Source organism: Sesamum indicum, linkage group LG2, assembly GCF_000512975.1.
Source record: "Sesamum indicum cultivar Zhongzhi No. 13 linkage group LG2, S_indicum_v1.0, whole genome shotgun sequence".
NCBI lineage: Eukaryota > Viridiplantae > Streptophyta > Magnoliopsida > Lamiales > Pedaliaceae > Sesamum > Sesamum indicum.
In genome coordinates this window covers 5,258,298-5,273,706 of record NC_026146.1, presented here as the reverse complement: position 1 = coordinate 5,273,706, position 15,409 = coordinate 5,258,298, and the positions used below count along the sequence as shown (strand labels likewise).

The 15,409-nt window shown below is 34.3% G+C and overlaps 3 protein-coding genes across 5 annotated transcripts; 1 reads left to right on the top strand and 2 right to left on the bottom strand.

Annotated features, from left to right (window-relative positions):
* On the top strand, positions 5,644-7,400 carry LOC105155383 (E3 ubiquitin-protein ligase RING1). 3 transcript variants are annotated; one of them, XM_011071256.2, is made up of 2 exons: positions 5,644-6,963; positions 7,110-7,400. In XM_011071256.2, the coding sequence occupies exons 1-2, from the start codon at positions 5,874-5,876 to the stop codon at positions 7,136-7,138; spliced, it is 1,119 nt and encodes a 372-aa protein (XP_011069558.1). In that variant the 5' UTR covers positions 5,644-5,873; the 3' UTR covers positions 7,139-7,400. The 3 variants fall into 3 exon arrangements, 2 of the variants coding, with proteins under 2 accessions (XP_011069558.1, XP_011069557.1); XM_011071255.2 differs by having other exon boundaries at positions 7,107-7,400; XR_847307.2 differs by having other exon boundaries at positions 5,645-7,028.
* On the bottom strand, positions 7,259-11,235 carry LOC105155382 (prolyl-tRNA synthetase associated domain-containing protein 1). The gene is made up of 12 exons (XM_011071254.2): positions 11,080-11,235; positions 10,320-10,379; positions 10,193-10,246; positions 10,036-10,096; positions 9,811-9,887; positions 9,516-9,565; positions 9,319-9,401; positions 9,049-9,119; positions 8,812-8,968; positions 8,388-8,527; positions 8,213-8,311; positions 7,259-7,566 (listed from the first exon to the last, which is right to left on the bottom strand). The coding sequence occupies exons 1-12, from the start codon at positions 11,116-11,118 to the stop codon at positions 7,495-7,497; spliced, it is 963 nt and encodes a 320-aa protein (XP_011069556.1). The 5' UTR covers positions 11,119-11,235; the 3' UTR covers positions 7,259-7,494.
* On the bottom strand, positions 13,781-14,872 carry LOC105155381 (ethylene-responsive transcription factor ERF014). The gene has a single exon (XM_011071253.2). It carries the CDS (start codon positions 14,815-14,817, stop codon positions 14,089-14,091), a length of 729 nt encoding a protein of 242 aa, XP_011069555.1. The 5' UTR covers positions 14,818-14,872; the 3' UTR covers positions 13,781-14,088.

Here is a 15,409-nt window from a genome sequence, read left to right as displayed (position 1 = left end):
GTCCACAAAAATCTTGTGTTCTAAGGGAAATGATCAATTATTGTGCAGCACTTTTCCTCTCAAACTCACCCTTTCTTGTTAGCTTTGTTCATACTTGCAAAATGGAAGATTCCTACCAGCAAGTTGATGTTTTCCCATCCCCATGACATAGTCATGTCGATACCAGCAATTTGACACCTTAAAAGCTTTCATTAGCAAAACTTGTGTTAAAAATAAAAAATAATACACTCAAAAATCCATTTTATAAGATCTAAACTCACTTAATTTTCACTTTTTCTACCACCCCATAACATGTGGATGTATCTTGACAAATATTCTTGAACCCTATCCCATTTTAACAAATCCCATATTATAACAAGCTCAAAACCAAGAATCTTGCACTTTCTTACATGTTGTGTCCCATCCCATGTTTCACTAGATGTATGAAACTCTCATGTGCCTTTCCATCTCCAAGTTGGATAATGTTTGGGAGCTTCTCATTGTTATAACACACAAGCACATGCTGCTGTAGTGGTGGGGTTTACTTAAGTGAAAAATCTCCAACTTTTTTAAGTTCAATGCACGCTTCCAGCTTCATCCACAATCTCTCTTGCATGTTAAAATTTTTTAAGCTTGGAAAAGCCAAAAGCTTTCCAATTTATCTAATCAAAGCCTGTTCAGATTCTCTCCTTCCTTTCTTTCTTTTCTATTTGCTTTATAACTCACAGTCACAGCTCCCCAGATTCAAATCTCTACCTATATAGCTAATTTTTATACGTCCAACCACTCCCACATGCACCTGTCAAAGCCAAGTTACCAGTAGATCACTACTGTTTACTCAGATTATTTTACTAATCTTCTCTGATTAGATGATCTCTGATCATCTTTTGACTGTTGCTTTCTTATTAGCACGTTCTGAAGCGTAACATTGGATGAACTTTTATTCACCGTATATTACCTTTTTCTTTTTTTGTGTGTGTAATCAACCCAAAGTATAGCAAGCTTGAAAAGAGCTTTTTCTAAGTGAGATATAGAAGCGTTTAATGCAATTTACCCATATGATATTATAAATACGCAAATTATCTCCTTATAAAAAAGCAATAGCAATTTACCCTCTTATATTGTTAATGTTTTTTCATAGGGGAATAATTTGCACGTTTGCAATATCACAGGGGGCTAAATCGCATTTTTCCTATCTTAAATTAAGTAGTACGGAAGTGTTTGGAATTACAACTTTCATTTATATTTATTTTAAATTAAGTTAAAAACTATAAGCTGGTGAGAGTGTGTTTATTGTAGATTAAATTATTTTTATAAAAAAGTTGAACTTTTTTTATCCTAATTTATTTTTTTTATACTTGGAAAATACCATATCTCAGTTAACATCTACCCATCTATCAGGGTTGTTAAGTAATCACACAAATAAGTTGGTAATACACAAAAATAATTGCATTTTTGGCCTCATAAGTTGGGTTTTTTCTCAACTTAGTCTCACTTGTAACGATCTCATTTTGCATCTCATAAGTTGAAAAATTTCTCTATTTTTAGTCCTCATATGCATTTTTCGTCCAATAATTATGGAGCCTTTAGCATTTTTGTACATTTTTCTTTAACTATTGGACAAAACATGCATGTGAGCGCTAATATTAAGAAAATTTTCAACTTATGCAATGCGAGAAAATCATAACGAATAGGACTATATTGAAAAAGATCCTAACATATGGGACAAAAATCCGATTTTTCCATAATATACAAATTTTTTTTAACCAAACACTTTAACATCAACTTTTTTTTTATAATTATGACTTTCAACTCTTATTCGCTTATTTTAAAATTAAGTAAGTTTTTTTACAAACTCCCATATGGGTCGGGATTTTATTAATGCGGGTGTAATTATAATTTTAGGTAATAGATTCTTGTTTGTTTTAATAATATATTTAATCAGTTTTTAATATCCAAATTACTGAATAAAGTATTAGAATCAAAATATTGGGAATGATAAACTTTGAATTTCTCAATAAATTAACATAAGAAAATTACAGTTATTAATTTAGAGTTGAAGGAGCAAAATATACATCAGCCATGACCTATCACTTCCCTAAAATAGCATTATTAGAAACAACTAAATAATAAAAGATCTATCTTAGTATATTATTAAATTAAAAGATTAAGACCAACATATCCCACAGACAATACGCATTAAATTTATTCCTGTGTGTAATGTCGTGTAGCATGTCCCTTTTATTTTTTATAATTATTACAAGTTTGCTGCAATTAATGAAATTTAGGATTAAAATATATAAGTGGATGAGGTCTTCTGGTTGGGGTTTTAGGGTTCAAACTCTGAAAAATCATATTATCCCAAGAGATGCTTTGAATTGTTTATTTCTGGGATTTGTTGCATTTCTTGAAACTCTCATCTGGTCAATATCTAAGGGAGCTACCTTTTTTTTTTTTTTTTTTCTTTTCAAGAACTTTTTTGCTTCTCTTTTTGGTCATGTAGGTTCAAATTTAAGTTCTAAGGCCACCAAAATTTGAATATGAAAATATGGCATTCAAACTTACAAATCCTAAATTTTGAATCGATTTGTAATTATTTCTCTTTTATGTTTTGTGTCTTCTGATTGTACGTTTGTCAATACTTTAAAATTTGTTGAATAATCTTAAGAGACAGTTTAACTCCATCCCTTTATTTTTCTAAGATAATTAGCAAAGCCAAAGAAGTTACTCTTTTTTTTTCTTTCTAAATCCAATCTTAGATAAAAATAAATAAATATATATACATTACTTCATTTACTAACATATTTGAATTATTCAATGCCCAAATTTTAAATTTCATAAATTTACAAATATATATATATTGTACGTAGCATGCACCAATAATCTATACCTCAATTAATTGAATTGTTAAGACATTATATATATTTAGAAAAAAATGTAACAATAATGCAAGGAATTAAATCTTGATTAAACTGTGGCCCGCTTTCCCTTCTTTTCAATGAAATCAATTTTAAAAATAAAAAATAAAAAATAATTTAGATGAATGATTACATTTTCACAATGTTTTGTAGCCAACAAAATGATTGAATATTTTGGTATTGTGAACGTCAAACTAACATTTGTGTACTACTTTTTTAAAGATTTTTCTATCAACCCCACAAACTACTTATTCATTCTTTTTTTACTTTACTGCATAATTTGAATTGAAACACAACAAACACCAGACTCTCGTCCCTTCCTATTTGTTTTTCAATTTTTTATTTTTTGAAATAGTAATTAAAGTAAAATATATATTTTTTATACGTAATTTCGTTGGGAATATATTAATTTAACACAATGATTCAGTATAAAATATAATTTTATTAATTAATCTAAATTTTTTAAACAAAAACTTATACGAAATTAAAAATACATATTTTTTATTTAGAACTGAAAATGAAATCGTGATAAATTAATATCAGAACCCAACTATAAATCCGTGAGTGATTCAACCTGGAGGGTACGCGTACAAACATAAAAGTAGTTGAATTTCCAAATATTGTGCTTTTTGTATATAAGTCAAAACTTTCTAGAGGCTGGGGATGAAATAAATTTGAAAAGACTTTATCAAATATCAAATTTAGAATAAAATAAATATAAAAATTGAAGTGTCTAAAACGGACTTCTACCATAATATCTTATTCTATTGGTTAAGATTGATGCCTCGTTAATAAATTCAAAATCATGAGTTCGAGTTCTAATGTATGTGTAAGTATTTGTTTTATTATTATAATTTATTTCATATTTTTTTATTATATTCGTGTATTATCAAACTAAGATATATGTATATATATTCCTCAATTTGCTAAAATATTGATATAACTAGTAATTACAATTATGGGTGTAAATGAGCCAAGATTCGGCAAAAAATTCTGGCTCAAGACAAGCCCACAATTTTTTGGCTCGAGCTCAAGCTTTTTTAATTTTTTTATAATTAAAATATAAATAATTTTTTAGAATATCTATTTGTTTTTTCATAGAGATTAAATATATAAATAAAAATATCATATTTTATCATTAGCTAAATTTAAAATATGTGATATTACTTAATAATTATAATATATGGTTAAATTTTGAATATATAATTGATGTAGTATTGAATACGGAGTTAAATATATAAAACAATTAAAAATAAAAAATATATTAAAAAATAAAAAGCTCGCGAGCTTATAAACAAAAATTTTTGAGCTTGAGCTCCAAATCGAATCTGGCGAGCCAGATCGACTCGTCTGCAACTTCTAATTACAAAGTCTATATAAATAAAAAATTAAAAGGGACTTCTAACCCTCATTTACGTTGTCGCCATGCTATCTGGTTTGCAATTTTTGAAACTTTCGTGTGGTCCGACTCACGCAAACAACTCCAATAATTGACAATTCCACTTGACATTAAATTCACGAAAATCTAAATAACACACAGATCGCCAACTATATGTTGACTAAAAATAATAAATAAATAGGAAAAATGAACTGAACTCACATTGTAAGCAAAAGAAATAATTCAAATTAGAGTCATTTATTTACCTAGGAATTAAATAAGAAAATCATTTTCCTAAATGGAGGCAGAGGTGAGTGATGAGTGTAGTAAGTCACCTACCCACTTCCTCTTTTTTGACTTTGATACGCAATGTCGGTCTAATGGAGTGAGCTCTTAATAAATGGGGTGTCACAAAAATCACACCCCCTAAGTTCTTCCCACCTAAAATTAAATACGACTTAGGTCTTGTACATTATGTCATAAAATCTCTACTTTGACTTTATATAACTTGCTTTACCTTGTCAAATAGCCACCCCACATATTAGGTTCTTGGATTTAATTCAATCAAAACAAAAAAAATCTTGTTATGTGTTGAAATTAGGGGTGGTTGGAGGTGTGTATGAGTTGAGTGAAAAATGGTAGCATTGATTTTGCAAACTGGAGAGTGGGTACATAGTACATATGGATGATGCCAAGACGTCATTGAAATGTGTGTGTGAGATGTTAAAAGTAGCTGCAATTTTGTCATAAAAACATTAATGACAATATCTTCCACTGCACAACCATGTGAGCAAACAATATAGATGGATTAAGTGGCTGCCTTCTGATGACCAAATCTTTTTCCATTAAGACACACACAGTTGAGTGTTGTAGTTCTTGGAATATTTGAGAATTTTGTATTATTAAATAAAATACTTGTCATACTGAAAACTGCCTAAGTGGGTTTGGGTTCCGGGGTCAGCTGAAAAACAAGTTGGAATACTAAGTGGGCCGAGGATTGAAATCCAACCCAGAATTTCCTTTGGGATTGGGCTACTAAAAGGCTATAGGCTTGATTTTAGCTCTACAAGTCCAAGGCAGTTTTTATTTGCACTAATTCGGGCTGTAAGAAATGGGCCGGATCCAATCTACAGCGCCCAGCTGAAATTAATGTAACAAATCCATATCATAATAGTTTATAGTTTATTTATACAAACAACTCCGAACTAACTTTTTGAATGACTGCATGTACACTTATAATCATTTATATAAATTAGTTTTATTTTTTAAAAACTTACATATAAACCCCTTATAAACGTAAATATCATTAATTGAGTTTAATAAGTGGTGACAAAGCTGATTAAGTAAGAGCAAAATTGCAACTTAGTTAATTCATATCATAGTCTAATGCTTTTCCTTGAGAAGAAGCAGAAAGCGAAGTGTAGAGTTAAGTTGCCTACGACGAAAGAAAGAGAAAGAGAAAGAGAAGAAGAGAATCACTTGACGCAGCTTTACAAAGCCATCCTTTTCCCTACCAACAAAACAACTCCTCTTGGCATATAATTGAAACGGAAACGGATGCTTCTCTTTCATCCATCCAACAAGTTTCAGAAACAATCATGTCTTCCACCCCTCCTCCCAATGTAACTGGTGGTAATGGCAACAGAGACTTCAACCTCTACTGGTGTTACCAATGCCATCGAACCGTCAGAATTGCATCTGACAATCCCTCCGGGGTTGTCTGCCCTCGCTGCTCCGGCCGGTTTCTGTATGAAATTGACATGTCAAGGCCCCGCCCCGTTCTTGAATTCACTGCATTTGATCCCTCTCCCGAGGCCCGAATTCTGGAAGCTTTGGCTCTCATGCTTGATCCTCCGCTTGGAGCTGGATCGCGCACTCCTAGAACCCATCCGGGCCCGGATTTGGCCCAAATACGGATCAATGGGCGGGGAAGACACCGCCGACGGGACTCGGAAGAAGCTGGAAATGGTGGCTGGTTTCGGGCCAGAAGGAGAAACTCGAGTTTGTTTGATGAGGACTTACAAGAGGCTGGAAACCGAAGCTGGTTTCGGCCCAGGAGGAGGAATAGTTTGTTTGACGAGGACAGCGATGGTTGGGGTCCTGAAAGTGGGATTCTAGCCCGGCCCAGAACTTGGATCATCCTTCGGCCCGTACGTCCCCCACCTGCAGGCCCCAATCTACCTCGAGAAAGGCTAGTCCCACCGGGTGTGGACCCTCGAAACTACTTCACCGGGCCAGGATTGCAAGAACTCATTGAAGAACTGACTCAGAATGACAGGCCCGGCCCCCCACCAGCACCTGATTCAGTAATCAATGCTATTCCCACGATTAAAGTTGGCCCAAACCATTTGCAAACGGACTCGGAGTGTCCAGTTTGTAAGGAAGAATTCAAAGTTGGGATGGAAGCAAGAGAGCTGCCCTGCAACCACATCTACCATCCTGATTGCATCATCCCGTGGCTGAGGCTCCACAATTCTTGCCCTGTCTGCCGCCATGAGCTCACAGTCCCATGTGAAGATCGGGAGATCGAGTCGGGTGAGAGGTCTAGTGAATCTCATGATGAAGGAAGCAGGGAGCAGCAGCAGAGGTGTTGGCGGCTGAGGCAGCTGGCCAATTTGTGGCCCTTCAGGTCCAGGTATCGGCCACTTCAGTCACACAGCAATGGGGCTGCCACCCCACGTCACCGCGGTGAGGACTGAACTCAACTGTGATGGATCCATTCCGCAAATACAAGATTATAGCTGTACAAAAATGTAAATTGATATTAAAGAACAAGAATAAAACCAGGCCATCTTGGTTCTATTTAATCGGTTCTATTTGCCTGTTTTCAGCAGCTGAATCATGGAGGTGTACTATTCTTTAAAGCACGAAGCAAAAGCACCAAGAAGTTCAATGGTATCACCCTCGGTTTTAATGTTGAAATCCAGAAGGATAAGCAGCAGCCAAGTACTACAACGTCCTGACTATATTAAGATTGTCATGATGCAGCAGAACCAAATCAAGGTTGCTTAACTGATAAAACATGAAGGGTCATGAATTCAATGGAAATCTTGTAATAATCCGAAACTGTCACCCTAAGTCGACCAGACTAAAGAATGGCATTAGTTCAAGCCGTATTACATATGAAAGAATGCAGCCAAACAATTCCATGCCATGTGTTCCAAACAACTTTTTGTCTAGTATTTGGTGTCTCTATGTTTGTGATGAATGTTAATAATTTTACAATCTCCTCGGTTGATGATGAATTCCAGCTTTGAAGCCTTCTGTGTATGCCGTGTTCTTGAATATTGTCTGCAATAATAACATGAAAATGACTATGACTGAAGGCCATATAAAAGACCAAATGAAGAAACAGAAGAATATAAGTGAAACCCTTCTAATGCTTTGTTACAGACACACACAAAAGGTACCAATGCGAGTAGGAGAAGTACAGACATATTAGGAATCATCTAATGTACACAAGAAATGTTGGAAGTATTACACATGAATCATGCTCAGCAACTGGGACCTATGAAAGGAAAAAATAAAAGCTAAAAGAATTCAGGAGACGCATTACATTTCATATATACCATGTCATTTCACAAGATTTCATCTCTGAAAGTTGATATCCTCAAAATTGACAACTGGCAATCCGACCAGACTTTAATTAGTTTCAGGCAAAAATGAACAATCTCCTTAGGTATTCTGAGTGCGTAACAAGGCACGCCGTAGCAATTAGTGATGCAGAAGTTCCAGCTATTCAGTTATTTCAAGAGTGCTACCGCATTGTTTCCAGAATGCATATTAATTGTGCTTAAACAAACAAGTAGGTTTCGTAGTTCACATCAAAGGACGAGGCCAACAATCTCATTCATTTGAAGAAACATTTCAACGTAAAAAGTAACTAGCACGTAAATCTACTCTAAGAAATTAAGAGCGAAGAAACTTTATTACTCACAGAAATGTTCTTCAACTCCAACCCAAGTTGTTTGCTTATACTGTTTGAAATCATCGTAGCAAGTTGGTCTCGATGTTTCTCTATGTTCTCCTCTGTAATCTATAAGATAAAAAGATTTTCAGATCACCATGACATGTCCTGAACTAATAGATTAAGAAAGTAATATTTTACTCACCTCTGCAAGAACTGTGGTTCTTGTCTTCTCCAAAATCTCTTCAACAAATTTGTCAGGGTCAGCATAGGAGATTGACAAGTGCACTGCACCAGGTGATTTCTCCTTTGTGGAAGCAGTGGACGGTTTTACAGCTTTTGCCACTAATCAAATATCAGCAGTTTACATTTAAAACCATGTTTTGTCCATCTTACAACACAATGGTTTACCCATCAACGAAGTGGTTAAACAAATAGATGTTTCCCCAGAGTCTAAAAAGAGATTATTGATTCAGTCATTTTTCGAGGTTTACCACAAGATGTCTACTGTAAGCAGGATCCAAAGCTATAGTGCACATGGCATATTATCTTCGTCGGATGAGCATGAATAGGAATGGAGTCTGATACAAGGACATCAGTTACAACTTAGGCTTAACCGAGAATTTTACCTGTCACAGCTGTAGGTTGGTTATTCACAGAGATATGATTCTTTTCAGAACCTTGAGAGGATCCCTGTTTTTCTGGAGTTTCAGCCAAGATTTTCACATCAGATGGAACAAGCATAGCTAGATCTGGAGGTTGATCCTTTCCTACTGCAGGGTTAGCCTGTGAAAGCAGCAACAAAAGTTCAAGTTAAACCATAGTAATAAAAAACCACGTGAACTACGAACTAATCTCAATATTACCTCCAGGTCAACATAGGCAGGGGTTTTTCCAATTGAATTTAGAAACTTGTCAAGATCACGAACATTAAGTGCTGCAGCATAAAATTGTGGGAGCTAAGATATTTCGATCAAACAATAACAAGGGAACAGAAGGTTGAGGGCCAGATAAGTGTCAATTAATTGAACAATTTAATATAAGCATGACTGGAGAATGAAGCCCAATCGGGCACTTTCCCACCTACCTTGGTGATTTTCTGAAGTGTTCGGCTAAAAGAAGTTCTATTAACTTACCGATTGACGAGTCGTTAGACAATGGGTGGAAGAAACAGCACTCGTGATTTTTAAAACCTTGATCTAATAATAAAGAAACATGCCTACACAAAAGCAAAACAGAAATAGTACAAAATAAAATTTCGTATTCTGGAATAAGTACGCAAGTTACAACAATTAACATATATCACAACGAGCCCAGAGGACAGGAGATATACCTTGCCGATTCATTCACGAGTGCAAAAGGAGTAACACAACCTAGGGGCACCTTCAATAAAATCAAATGAATGCATCGAGAATAAGCCCGAAGATCATTAGAATCATTAAGCAGATAAGAGGAATTAAATGTAATATCCCTGTGAAGCATTTGCAGCATTCAGTTCCAAGCAAAAGTTTTTGCCAAGTAAAGAAACCATCTTTGACAAAAAGCAAACATTATAAGTAACTTTTTGAAATATTATGCATGTGATAAAGTATATATAGCAAGGTAACCATATTTAAACCAGCACACACCTGAAGAATTTCTCCAAGTGCTTCTTCTGGGGCCATTCTTATACCTCCTTTTCCCAGACCAAGCCTCTGAGACAGAACTGCACAGCCCAGTGGCGAGACACAACCCCCAACAGCAAGTTAATATTTCTTTTATCCTTTAAGTGAACGGGATTTTTGCGATCTATGCCAACATATGAGAATACAACTTGGAAAAACAGCAACCGACTATCAAAAAGGAATATATACCTTTCAGATCTACCTTTGTCTCCGTCAATGCAGACACAATATAAAATCTTTGCTTCTTGTCCTGGCATTGAACCAACAGCAAGCATTCAGGTAAAATTTTCAGGGAAATAAACAAGAAAAAAGTAAGAAGCATTCGTTCACATGTTGACCATCTTACCTTCAAGAAAAGATTTTTGCTCAATGCGCCTTTCATGTGCCCAACATACTTCGCCTGATGCAAATGAAAGGTCCCCTCAAACTCCAGTAAACTAAGAAAAGTGAGAAGAGTTCAAACAGTGTATTACCTGAGCTTCAACTGTCAAAACAACTGGATGTTCATACTTGGAAAAGTCTATCTGAAGTTCCTGAGGAAATCAGCAAAGAGATTACTATACAAACTAGACAGAAAATGTAAACAAACTTTTAAACCGAATCACCAATTAGCATGACTCATACACTTAACGTATCTAATATCATATCAGATAAATCATAGGATTTCTAAATCAACCACCAGTTTCAGAATAAAACCAATTAAAACGTCAGCAGTTATCTCCATCTTTACAGTCACTGTGAACAGGAAAACAAAATAGCCTTTCCGCACAGCAACTGTTAGGGAAAAATTCCTCGTTTACCAAGTATCCGACTTCCGCTTATCAAATGCACTAAAACTCTGCACAAAATAACCTTCTCATACCTAAATGGTGCAGCTCACTTATACAAGACCAAATTAATCAAGCAATATCAGCTTCAGGAAATTTTGCATATCCTCATAAGTATATGATCTCTTTCATACAGGTAAAGTTAGAACAACTAATTATTCTAGCACTAAATCAGTTTCCCTGGAATAAATAAACTAAATTAAACTCCATCACTGAATTACTTAATCTACTCCCAAAGCAAATTCCTGACATTTTGAGGCATCAACCATAACGAAACAGTAAGAAACCATTTTGGTATGAATCGCGTACCGCGTCATAATCCCACAAATATCTATTCTTGCCGGAATTTCAGAAAATTCATTGCTACAACACAATGTAATTGAAGAAGACGAATTGAAAAAATCACCTGCAAACGAGCAAGGAGCTGCTCTTTCGTCCAACCCATCTCTTTTACAATAGCTCACACAAAGAAGCGCCGGTCAGATTCTCAGTGCGGCTCTACGGATTGCAGTGCTCCTCACTCATGGAACAGCGAATTTTGCTTTGGAAGATTTGCTATAACTGAAATTCCACTAATGCCCTCCATCCAAACAAAAATTTTAACACTCAAATCACAATCTTTTTAAGTTGGGCTATGGGGTAATTTGGGCCCAGTTGGGCAGCAAAATCAAATTTGAAATGGGCCGCATTGAGGAAATAGAACTCTCCATGCAAAATGGGCTTCTGACGAGAAACAGAATCTCAACCCAGTTGGCCCATTACACACATACTCAACTAATAATACTTGTTAATTTTATTTTATATTTCAGGATATCGTCGTTTATAATCTAAAAAATACTAGCTGCAAATATTATATTATTAATAAATAAATAAAATTAAAAGAGACTATTCAACTATATCCATAAATAACGCTTATTTAAGACTCAAAATTATTCGATATCCATAAAAGTTGGTCATATTCGATTCATTGACAAATAAAATTCGAACTGAAAAAAAAAATCGATAAAGCTTTCATACTCGAGTCGATTAATGCAAATATAATAAATTATATTTAAAAATATCAAATTACTTGAGTTCGACTCATGTACTACAAAAGGAATATATTTTTCCTACATTATTGTAAAAGACCACAACTTAAAAATTATGGTAAATCAATATTATTGATCACGGTCAAGCAAATTCAATCAAAAAACTTAAAAAATTTTACCACAGTTAATCAATATTTGCCATGATTTTTAACAAAAGCCAAAACATTTGCTATTGGTTTTAGCCTTACTTGCGAAAATAATGGGTAATAGCCTTTATGGAATTGTGGTTAATTTGTATTTGCTATAATTTTTTTTCTTTTAACCATAAGCAATTAGTTATAGCGCATAATCAGATTTCTTCTGGTGATGCATGTTTGATCTAACTAAAACTCATTTGAATTCGACCAGAACAACAACCCGACCAAACCAGAACACAATTTTTCAAACTCAATATTAATTTAAACAAACTTAAAATAATATGTTCGACCCGACTCAAATCATTTACAGCTCCGCACTCGTTTGAATAGCTTCGATTTAATCTTTTATTTCATTTTATTATATATATATATATATAGATGAGAGAGAGTGAATTATATGATGGATCCACCAGTATATAATGCAGATCCAATTCAAATAATTAAGCATATGATAATTATGAAATTAATAATAATGTAGTTGTTTAACTCTTCCATAGGATTCCAAGAAGACAAAGATTCACACATGACAACCACAAGCCTAGCTACCTAAGATAGTGCCACCTGTGAAATCAACCAAACTCTTTTTGATCGATGCTTTAAGACCACATGATATGTTGCTAAACTTTGAATTAATTAATATAGAGATGGGGAGTGCCCCATGTTATTCACTTGGATTAGCGATCCCCTTTGTTATTTTCCCGGGGGACCAAATTCTAATTTGATCTGCTATAAATGTATTTTGTAAATGTTGTATTTTGTATATACAGTATAATATTATTTTTATTTTTTTAAAAATTAATACGACATGACAACATGTTATGCCGTGTCCTATGTTGCTAAAAACATAGACAACGATAAAATATATAAGAGTGGTTTGAAACATATGTTTTTATTAAAAATATAGATTTTCAATAAAATTGAATATACTAAATAAATTTTTAAAATACTGAAAAATTAAAAATTGACATTTAAAAACAATACCAAATACTTGATATATAGGTATTAATTTAAAAGAGAGAGAAAACTGTATGAAAAATCCAAAACTAGAGGCATCAGCAGCAGCGATCATGACCCACAAAACATTTGTCTTGGAACTCGAAAAGTCTAAGTACAATGTACGAGAAACAGTAAGAAATGGAAGCCCCTGCAATTTCGACAGTTTTCCAAAAGTGGACAGCCTCCATGTGGAAAGTCGGCTTCGAATCAAACAACTTTCAGAGACTAGTAGACACGTATAGTGATCACTTTGAGCCTTTTTAAGTCATGGAGTAACCCTTGTGTCTTTTCTTGTTTGATTCTAAGATAAATTGGAAACTGAAACCTTGTCCTAAGAATTACCAAAAAAAGAAACCCTGTCCTAAGGTTTTATAAGCGCCTGAAAAGGCCCCTTGACACAAAGTGAAGGTCAATTTAAATTTATAAATATAACTCCAATTCCTCTATTACAATTGTACATACAACACTTGCTTACATTATTTATTGATAAAATTGTCATCTTAGTTCTTTTATTGTTCTAAAATTATATTTAACAGTCACTATAAAGTCGAGCAATTGAATTAGAGCATCTCATCTTATGAAGGAGCAATGTCTTGAAAGCTTACGCAAGTTTCCTCAATTCACTCCTGCTGTTGTATATATATATATATTACTATGTAGGGATTCACTAATATATGAAGAAAACATGCATTAATTATGAGTACAATATTCATGATTTAATTTGCAGTTTATTTCAATTTATATTTGATCAGTACATTTGACCTTAATCTTTGTTCCATACTCAGTTTGCAATATTTTCCGCAGCAGTTGATATATAATAAAGCAAGTAAATTATTAATCGAAGAATTCATTCTAATATAAATGATTTGGAGACACCCGTATTCGATTTTCAGAGAATTAAAACATTAAATTATACAAAAAAGTAAATCAATGTCACATAGTATGTGTGTGACATGGAATGTAATTAATACAAATTAAATATACAGGATTAATTCACTTGGGAGAGCCCAGAAAATATGTTCTTCTCCTGTGAAATCCTTACAAGTATAAATAACATCAATTGAAGTAATTAAAACCTGTCTGTCTATGTCAGCAATGTCTTCAAGAAATAAACTGAAGATCATCCAATGAATAAACAAATAATAATTATAGAAATAATTCGGACATTGTAAATAATCTCGATGGATAGATCGATCAGCAGAAGCTCCAGAGACGAATATCGGTGTCTTCGTAAGAGTAGTCCTCCATCATCGTAGGATCAAAGAACACCCCATTGAGCATTTCAGTGTACTTGGGGGAATCGAAGTTGTACCATGAGGACATAGCAAACACACTCGGCTCATCCAGTTGATTATCATGTACCTTGTAATCATCGGCAGCAGGTGCGGCCAATGAGATACGATCGTCGTCGATGTTGTGGATGTTGGAATCACTATTAGGCGACGATGACGAGAGCGATGGCGACGACGTCGACGACCAAGTGTTGCTAGAAGAAGAGGTAGCAGAAAGCAAGGGCGAGTGTGGGTTGATGAAATGAGCGGAGTCTTGATCGGCATTGGCTGCTGCTGCTGCTGCTGCTGCAACTCTTTGGATGGATTTAGGGGACATGATGGCGTTATCAGGGTTTGGATTATTGTGGGTAGAGTTGAGTGGGAAATTGAGATTGGCTGAAGAGCCCTTGAGGCATAAAAGTGCAGCATCGTAAGCTCGAGCAGCTGCTTCAGGAGTAGAATAAGAGCCTAGCCAGATTCTTGTTTTCTGATTGGGTGCCCGTATCTCAGAAACCCATGACCCCCAGCTCCTCATTCTCACTCCCTTGTACTTGTTCTTGCATTGAGATTTCGATGAATTAGCAGTAGCTGCTGCTGCTGGTGTTGTACTTGAACATGGGATGTTGATCTTCTTGTTTCCTGACTTGACCATTCTTGATTGATGATATGTGTATTTGTGGGTTTGTGATTGTGGAGGAAATGGGGAGCTGATGATTGTATTTATAGATGGTGTATTGAAGTGGAAATAGGGAGAAATGTGTTTTAATTATGTGGAGATGGCTGACAGATATTTTCCAGTATTAATTATTTTGAGGTAATAAAATAATTCAGATGTTTCTTTACTTCACATGACAATGACTTTTCTAACTTCTAACCTGCACCTTAATTCCCATGGTAAAAACCCCTTTTTTTATGCTGTTTTCAATTGACTGCGGCCTTAAATAAATTTGACTTCACATTCTTTAAATATATATTATTTAATTTTATAATAAAGTAATTAAATAAGTTTTTAATTAATTAGAGTATAGAGAGAAATAGGAGAAACCCATGCTCATTTGCAGCTGATTGAGAAATCCTAATACCAACCATATTTGATTCAATTATATGACGTGTGTAATATAATTATCGTCTTATTAGTCAGTGTACAGTTTAAGAAAATAATTAGTTAATTGTATAGCAAATACAATATACTTTAATTTAAATTGAATAAATTTGATTTGGGTAAAAAAGAAAAATATTCAAAC